The sequence below is a fragment of the Tripterygium wilfordii genome, chromosome 23 (genome assembly GCF_013401445.1).
Source record: "Tripterygium wilfordii isolate XIE 37 chromosome 23, ASM1340144v1, whole genome shotgun sequence".
In the NCBI taxonomy this organism is placed as follows: domain Eukaryota; kingdom Viridiplantae; phylum Streptophyta; class Magnoliopsida; order Celastrales; family Celastraceae; genus Tripterygium; species Tripterygium wilfordii.
In genome coordinates, this window is record NC_052254.1 from 12,524,429 (window position 1) to 12,534,019 (window position 9,591).

Genomic DNA, 9,591 nt, shown 5'->3' on the forward strand with positions numbered 1-9,591 from the left:
TCCCCTTACCCTTGCCCTTTCCATATTTTTCTTCAAAATAAAGGGATTTTAGCCTATTAACAGATGTATCAACCAGACTTGACACATCGGGCACAGATTCTGTACATGATAGTCCGGTGATAATCGTAAAATCTTCAATATCAAATGTGCACTTCTTTCCACCAATATTGAAATGTAATCTTTCTCCAAAATCAGTCTGGGGAGAAACAATTTGACGTAGTAGAAGCTGGTGTATCAGTTGTGAAGAACAACTGATGTCATGTACATCCAGCATCATCCCTAAGCATGATTGCCTAAAAACCTCAAGTTGCTCCTCATTCAACTTCAATGGTAACAACTGATATGTTTGAAAATGTGATTACCCGAGCGGGGAAATGTTGCTCCTCACTTATCAGATAGTCTGCATGAGACAATTAATTAAAACGCAAAATTAATAATACTCGAACAGGCAAACATATTTACTCGAACAACAAACCATATTTACTCGAACAATCAAACTCAAATACGCGAACAGGCAACCATATTTACTCGAACAGACGAAATCTAATACTCGAACAAGCTTACGTATTGACTCGAACAGTCAAACTCAAATACTCGAACAAGCATACTTATCACTCGAACAGTCAAAATCAAATATTCGAACAAAAGAAATCAACTACTGGGACAAGCATACGTATTCACTCGAACAAAACAGTCAAACTCAAATCCTCAAACAGGATAATCTATTGACCCAAACAGTCAACTCATAAAACTTGAACATCAACCCCATAATACTCGAACATCAACCCATAAAACTCGAACACCAACCTATAATACCCAAATCCACTAACAACATACTCAAACCCTAAACCCTTAAACGCTAATGAAAAATGGAAACCCTATGGTGGGAAAAACTAAAACCCTAAGCACCCAACACTACTAAAATCAAAAACACAAACCGTGAGCATTGTTTACTCGAACGAACCACAAATACAACATTAAATAATACATACCCATGCTATACCAGGTCGAATGTGGCAGAAATCATATATAACAGTATATGCGACAATGGAAACTATCGGAAATCGTCAAAAAAGAACGTGAAAGAAGAAAGAAGAAGGTGGAGGATGTCGTGGGAAGTGAAGGCTAGCCTTTGAACCAAAACGATATCGTTTCAATGTCTTCAGGCTATTTGTGTCCATTCCTTTGTAAAAAGTGTTAGATTTCATGTTTTTAAAAAAATTGGTTAGATTTTCAAATTTGTTTTGGTTGGGGTTACTTTTCCAAAAAACCCTTTCTTCTTAACCTCGCTCTCTTCACGGCGACGCGGTTATAGATCGTCGCAATAGACGATTTCTCGGTGTTTCCTTATGCCTATTTTCTCTCAGATCTCCTTTGTCGCACAGTGCCCAGAGATCTCCGTCTATCTTCCTATGATCGCGCCGCTACGAGCGCCGGCGACGGGTTTGCGTACGTTTCTTTGATTTCCATCAGGTAAGACCATTTTCATTCTCTAACACTGTCTGCATGCTTGTGAGTTGGCTTGATAGATTTTATTATTTGTGCTGGTTTGGGTGGGGTGTGGATGGTGTTGACTTGCGGTGCGCTTTGGATTGTGAGTTTGTGGAAGGTCTCAATCACTGATTATTGCCTTTTCTTAATTTCTACTATTTGTTGGCGTTTTATTTACAAATTTTACTATTGTATTCACATATAATAGAAGATGGGTGAGTTGAGATTGTGAAATTTCTGAACCGAATTTTTGTTTACATTTTTGAATTAGTCTAAGTTTTGTAGTCTTCTGATGCTGTAAAAGAAACGCAGCTCTAGGTGTGTGGCAATAAGAGCATTGCGATGAATGAAACTTGTACGTGTAGGATTTAGGTTCACGGAAGAAAGGAAAACAGAGTCAGCAGGTGGCAAAAATTACAAAAGAGCACTAGAAACTTGTAAGTTGGCTCTTAGAGTATTTCTTTATTTTCGTGGCTGCGGAGGAGATTATTGGTGATGTAAGGAGAACCCAACTTCGTCGTAAAGCAAGAAGATGTTGGTGTTGTAAATGCCCTTGCCACAGTTATTATGCAACTGCTGTGTAAGATTTCTTGAGAAGTTGAGACTTGAGAGACAGTGATAGGGAGATGTCGTACTTCTATAAATGCACAAAGATGTTTCAAAACCAATTGTTTCTTATTGTTCTTCTTCAGATGTGTATCAAACTGGGATAAGAAATTATTATGTTCTTTTGTTATTTCTTTATTTAAAAAAAAATCGGTTCCAAGCGTTTCTTTTGGTTGACAGGCCAGGAGAATTGGAGAAAAAGTGTTTTTTTTTTTAATGCCATGTTATTGTTAAGAACTTGCTGAATAAATTATTTTAGGGAAAACACTCATTGCATCTAATGAAGCTAGATTGACTGTTTCTTACTGCTTGTTTTCAGATTATATTATAACAGTCTTTTGCATTTGTTGTTTTTGTACAGTGGGCATGCTGAAGTAATTGCACCTTCAAATGAGTGAGAGGATTTTGGGATAAGATATTTTTAAATTCTCATTTTATTTCTGCTAAGTCTTGCTCTCTTTGTGATTTGGAAAATGGAGGCGCCAAAGTTTACTGGTCTTATAAGAGGAAACAACATCCATGATAACAATTACTACGATTTCACACAAGGATTTTATAAAAAACTCAGTGAGGGCACGAATATGTCCATTGACAGCTTACAAACAAGTAATGCTGGAGGGTCTGTCTCTATGTCAGTAGATAACAGTAGTGTGGGCTCCAATGATTCTCTAACCCATATTTTAAGCCACCCTGGTTTAAAGCCTGTGAATCATCACAACTACAGTGTTTCAGTTGGGCAGAGTGTGTTTCGTCCAGGAAAGGTTGGCCACGCGCTTAATGATGATGCATTAGCTCGAGCTTTGATGGATGGCAGGTACCCAACTGAAGGATTGGCCAATTATGAGGAATGGACAATCGATTTAAGAAAACTAAATATGGGGGCAGCTTTTGCGCAAGGTGCTTTTGGGAAGTTATATAGGGGGACATATAATGGGGAGGATGTTGCAATTAAGATATTGGAAAAGCCGGAGAATAGCCCAGAGAAGGCACAGGTGATGGAGCAGCAGTTTCAGCAGGAGGTGACAATGCTTGCAACACTAAAGCATCCTAATATAGTCCGGTTTATTGGCGCCTGTCGTAAGCCAATGGTCTGGTGCATTGTGACTGAGTATGCGAAGGGAGGCTCAGTTCGACAGTTTCTAACTAGGAGGCAGAACCGTGCTGTGCCATTGAAATTGGCAGTGCAGCAGGCACTGGATGTCGCCAGGGGAATGGCTTATGTGCACCACCTTGGATTTATACACAGGGATTTGAAGTCGGATAACCTTCTTATCTCTGCTGATAAATCTATCAAGATCGCTGATTTTGGTGTTGCACGGATCGAGGTGCAGACTGAGGGGATGACACCAGAAACAGGGACATACCGGTGGATGGCTCCGTAAGTCTTTAAATCCCATATACCTGTATCTCTTTATGGTTGGTGTTCAGGCTTCTGTACTGATGTTTCTCTTAATTCCTTTAAATGCTTGATTCACAGTACTTGTCCATGATTCTGTATCTATAACTAATGCAGTATGGATGCTTCCAGGTAATTTAAGATGATTCTGAATATGTGCTTAGTTATTAGGTAAACAGTGTCCTTGTTTCCTTGTTTGACAACCACATTCATATGGAGTCATGCAGTTGAATGCCAAAATATTTGCTGGTATCTGTAAATTTTTTTAGCTGTGAGCTGTCCCCTGGATGAATTTCTTCATTGCCAGCTTCTCTTTTGATTGTGTGGGAGCTTGAATTCTTCTATAATTTTCTTGTCAACAACTTTCTGGAGAAATAAGCTTGTCATGGTATCAAGACTTGTATTTTCTTTGTACTTCACATCCAATCAAAATTTATGTCACAGATAAAAAAAAAAAGGTCATGCATTAGTTCTTCATGTATTGATGGGACTTAAATGTTGTCCGTGTAAAATTATCGGCTGTTTTGGATCATTTCCTTCTCATTGGTGTCTAGTGAATTGCCTCTTAAGTCGACAAGTCCTTTTCTTTTGGCTTATTCAAAGGATTTCGTTATTAACTAAACTCTTAAATTCTTCATTTGAGTCGATGTTTGTTTTACACTTGTTGGACATTCATATGACAGATTGATGTCATTGACTAGTCTGTTAGAGATGCATCACATGATGCATTCTCAGCACTTTAAACGTTGATTCTGCATTCAAAAAATGTTAAGTGTTGATGTTATGTTTGCAACTCTGTTGAACATGTCAATGATAAGAACTTTATTTAGTCGGGGACTGCTGTGGTGAATGATAGCTTCATATGTTAATGTCACCTGCAAGTGCTGTGGAGATGCTTTTTCTGCTATGTTTGTAACTTTTGGGAATCGTCTTGAAATATGCTTTGCTGGAGAATCTTCCCAAGATGTCCCTTTTCGGTATGTGCCATTTCCCCTCTTCAGCCATGCTATTCTCTTCCAAGCAACTCAAATGAAGTTTTTGTTCATTTGATAAGCTTCTTGGGAGACATCACTTATGTTTTTATACACTCTGGAATCTATACAAGATGGAGTGCCATCTACTCTAAAATGTGATGCAGGGAAATATTATCACCGTTCTAATAAAAGACTATTGTGCTTAGATTCATGTCATTTAAGATTTTGAGGGCTTCTCCCTAACGTTCTATGTGCTGATGGCTCAACAAATAACTCCATCTTTAAGCTTTGAGCATGATGTTACTTTGAAGTTTGAATTACAATAGTAGGGGCATTAACATGCATCCAGAGCCTTAATAAATCACTGCTTATGACTATTCTGAGAACATGATTAATCAATGTAGAACTTATATAGGAATCTATATATGATACGATCCTTAAGCGGTTTAGGGATAGTTGGTCTGTTAAGTTCTGGATGTCAATTACGTGTACTAGTTTTCAGGAGACCATTGGCTCCTTAGCTTACTTGGTGCTTTTTCTTCAAGAAAATCTCTTTTGCATTAAAAAGGAGGATGATAGTTTAGGCAGCTGTAATATGCCTGCATTTATTGCACGTGTTGTTACATTGCTTGCCGCTTGGTTTGGGCTTCTCTGTCACTTTTGTTACGTAAGATGCTGTTATTAATTTATCGGTGAAGTTAAAGAGCTTCTACAATTGGGTTTTTAATGTAATTATTTGTATGTCAATTATTGAAAGTAATGTGTTTGTTGTGTTTTAATTGTATGATGACGATTTGTCATTCATTTTAGATTTTGTTTTGTATCAAGTAGCAGACAATTTATCTATTATATAGAATGCTAGAAGAAACTCGATACAATAATTTCCAATATTTCTCTGATTGGACCATTGGCAAAAAGCATGGGTGTACCAATAGTTTTGTCGTGAACTACATATCTTGTGTATCAGATTCTAGTCTTAGTGTCAGTCAATTGAACTTCCTGTGCCATGGTTCTTGCTTTGGCGATTTGATGATTCATTTTCTTCATGAGCCGAGATTGTTTCATTAATAGATTAAGGTTTTACATCGGTGTTCTCCATTCGGAAAAAAAGGTTTTACATCAAGTGGACATAAAGAAAGACCATTTAAAGATCCTTGCTTGTAGCATTTGTTATACCATATATTTACTGCTTGGACATGAACCGATTCATTTTTGTAATTATGCTAGAGGTATAATCTAAGATGTATATTTATTTCCTTTAAATTGAGGAACCATATTCAAGGAAGGAACATGACTAATTTTTTCAGCGCCTTTTAAATCGTTTTAATTAGAAGGTTCAGTGTAAATGTGAGAGTTAGCATTTCATGCTGGGCTCTGGTAACCATCCGAATGGGTAGATACGCGAAAGTGCAAATGAAACCCTGTAAGAGATCATACTGCATTTTTCAATTTGATCCTGTAAAATACAGTTTTTGAGAGCTAAAGTATGTAATTTTAAAGAGGATATTGAACATGCCTTGTGTATGTGCAAATGATGAATTGTTCACACGATAAAATTTGTACAATACAAGTAATAAATGGAGCACGTGTGGAGGATCAAATAGTACTTTTAGACCATTGAGTTGTTCATAATGACAATTAGTGTTTACTACTAACTAGAATGCTGCCATGCTGTTGTTAATGTATTCCCCATTTGCTAATGCTATGCTTAATTGTTAGCCATCTACATGAGTTGTCTTGTGGTGGGAAATTTCTGGTGAAGTTTATATGAAACTGAGTTGAATTACATATTATCAGTATATTAAACTCTTAGGAGTGATTATGTGGTGCAAATTTTCTAGATTGAGATATTTCCTGCTTTTAATCCTCATGTCCTCCACTCTTGGGGAATGCCGGCATTACAAACTTTTAGATTCTTTCAGATGGTTTGGAGCCCATGTAACATAAATTTAGTCTTTACTTGCATAGTTTTTGGTGAACGCTTGGCCAAGTGGTAAAATTGTTTCACAACCTTAAGGTCATTTGTTCAATTCCTTAACATCTTGCCCTTCCCTGGGGGCACCTTCAATGCGGGAGCCTTGTGCTGCATTTAGCTATGATGTTTTACAACTAGGACCCGATTTAATAGGTTAATAGAATATTCTCTCATTGATAAGGTTATGAAGGCAACTGGTTTTTTTATTTTAACACCAATTGGGCTGTTTATATCTAATCATAGTAGTACGTATGCTAATTGCATAGCACATTTGAAATGTTGTATGATTATGTGCTTGAGTTGTAAGGTTACGACTCATAACGCAGTTAGTTGATGCTACATCTCTCTTGCTTTCTCGTTGAAGGTAGATGATTTCTTCCTTCTTATTTCGCTGTCGTTAGAGGATTTAAATTATTTTGTTTTGCTTCCATATGATGGTTTTTCTTTTTGGGAAGCCATCATATGCTTCCACATAAGGTTGTCTACCATGATATTTCTTGATAATTTACTTGGTGGCTTGTCTCGATATAATTGCTATGCTTCTGTGAGCTCCCATGCCATTTTATTATCGGTGGGATGAACCGCCTTCTTTTGGAGGCGGCGGCTAGCCATTTGGTTGGCATCTGTCTCACCATACTAGTGTTGGTGTTCTTGTTGTTTTGCTGATGTATTTGTATCTTTGTTTAAATTTGTCTTCCGTCGTTGTTGTATATCTTTATCTTTATGTTTAATCAGCATCCTTTGGTGACCACAATAAGGTGTTCAAATCCTTGCATCTGATATCATTTGTGTATAATCATACAAAAGAGATTTTTCATTCAGACCCTTAACAGATTTATTATTATTATTATCATCATTTTTTTATGGGTTGCCCCTTTTGCAGAGAGATGATCCAGCATAGGCCCTACACGCACAAAGTAGATGTTTATAGCTTCGGAATTGTACTCTGGGAGCTCATCACAGGCTTGCTTCCTTTTCAGAACATGACAGCAGTGCAGGCAGCATTTGCTGTCGTGAACAAGGGTGTAAGACCAGTTATTCCAAATGATTGTCTCCCTGTGCTGAGCAATATCATGACCAGATGCTGGGACACCAATCCTGAGGTCCGTCCACCCTTCAGTGAGATCGTGAAGATGCTAGAGGAAGCTGAAAACGAGATAAAGACAACTGTGCGTAAGGCACGCTTCAGGTGTTGCATGACCCAACCAATGACGATCGACTGATCAAGAATAGAAGACTGAAAAACAGATGTTTCAAGTTTAAAAATCAGGTTATAAATGAAAAAGTGAAACGTATGAACTGAAATGGTAAGAAATTTGCTTATAAGTTTGCATAGACTGCTGGTTTCTGGATTTTCTTGTTGAACGTTGCATGTCATAGTTCTGGTAGTAGGAGCATTTGTACATGTATCCCAGTGTAGTGTTATATATATGGGTGGGGCCTGCCAATATCCAATGGGGTCTATAGTTCCTATATCTTTCATTAACAAATCCCAATGTCCAATGGTGTCTATGGTTCCCATTTCTTTCAATAACAAATCCAGGTTTGTGCTATTGGATTCAGAGCTGTTGATGCATGTTTTCCTTTGTAGTCTGCTTTGCTGTCAGCGAGTTGGTTCCCAAAAATTAGGTAACGGTACATATTTGTTATGGGTAAGTATACATATTTGTTATCAGTTAGTGCACCGAGAACATTATGCTGTTCAGCGGCTGTTTGAATACCTGTGGAGATGATTAAGAGCACTTCTATGATACCTGCATTTTGGCTATTTTGATAATAACATTAGCTATTATTCTTCCTTGAGGAAGAGAAAGAGGAAGAGGTAGAGGAAAAGGAAAGGAAAGGAATGTAATGTCTTGTTACGGTTGCTGGTGTTTTTTATACTTTGGAGGAGTGAACTTCTGAGTTCTGAGCATGCATTGATGCGATCAGAAACATTTTCCGGTCTTGGTTCAATTTTTCATAAATGAGGTTTCAGTTTCTGCGGGTAAGGTATGTAGACGTAGTTTGACAAACTTGGATGTGCAGATTTTGAGGAGGTTACAAGGTCCTATTGTTCAACCGGAAATCAAAGCTTTATATTATGTTGTTTGGTGCAAGTCGATGGAAGGGAGGGTAACATTGAATGTTGATGAGAGTAGTCGGGAAACATTGGGCCGCGTGGTGGTGGAAATAACCTGATAAACCCCTTTCAACCTAGACCTAACAAGAATGGTTATGGTGATGGACGAAGGAGGAAGAAGGTGGTTTACAGAGGAGGCAACACAAAGAAACACACCTGAAAGGAAACTCTTCTTTCATTCATTCATAAACTGTCTAAAGAAATTGCTAATATAAGCTTATAAATCAAAGACTACCGACTTAACAAGTTAAACTAACAGTGGTTTAACTAACAGTACTGCCAACTCAGCATTACTTAACAGATACTAATACAAGTTCACAGAACTAAAGACTAAGGTTCATATCAATTCCTCTCTCCTTGAAAAATTCCTTGTCCACAAGAATGAACAAACAACCACGGCAGAGAACCAGTGATGATCAATGTAAGAAGTCAAAACTGAAAGTTGGAGAAATTCCACAATGCTAAGCATCATCCAAGAACTTTTATGACATCTGACTCTCTTTTTTTTAATATCAATGGAGCCCCTTGAAAGTGATATTGTAGGAACATGAAAAACCAGATACGTTATTCACCATGTCAACCATAGTATGCTTGATATTCTGAGAATTTCCAGCTTGTCTTGCATTATTAAAGTCATTAATTGCCTTGTCAGATAATGCAGTGTTTCTAGCTTGGCTTTCGTTATCAAAGTCATGAATTGCATTGCCAGAAAATGCAGTATTTCCACCAGGGTCCCATTGTAGTATTCTTGAAATGCAGTGTTTCCCCAAGAGAGATTCCATCATACCAATCATGGATGACACCTTCGAACCATCAACAATGTCAGCAAATGGTTTCTTGGAATTTGCAACAGCTCCAACAAGATTTTTCTCAACTAAACTATTGCCCTTCCTGCTATCATAAGAAGCATTAGATCTCTCATGGCAACCTTTAATTTGTCCCTTATCTGATAGTAATGCACCTTTAATAGCAACATCAAACTTAACCATGAAATCTTCTCCTTTAGGAAGCCTTGACACAAGGATTC

The 9,591-nt window shown here is 37.6% G+C and overlaps 1 protein-coding gene across 1 annotated transcript; it reads left to right on the forward strand.

The window, feature by feature from the left end:
- Positions 1 to 1,237: 1,237 nt before the first annotated feature.
- Positions 1,238 to 8,004, forward strand: LOC119993368 (serine/threonine-protein kinase STY13-like). Its single transcript, XM_038840489.1, has 3 exons — positions 1,238 to 1,473; positions 2,459 to 3,475; positions 7,326 to 8,004. The coding sequence occupies exons 2-3, from the start codon at positions 2,571 to 2,573 to the stop codon at positions 7,663 to 7,665; spliced, it is 1,245 nt and encodes a 414-aa protein (XP_038696417.1). The 5' UTR covers positions 1,238 to 1,473; positions 2,459 to 2,570; the 3' UTR covers positions 7,666 to 8,004.
- The last annotated feature ends 1,587 nt before the right edge of the window (positions 8,005 to 9,591 follow it).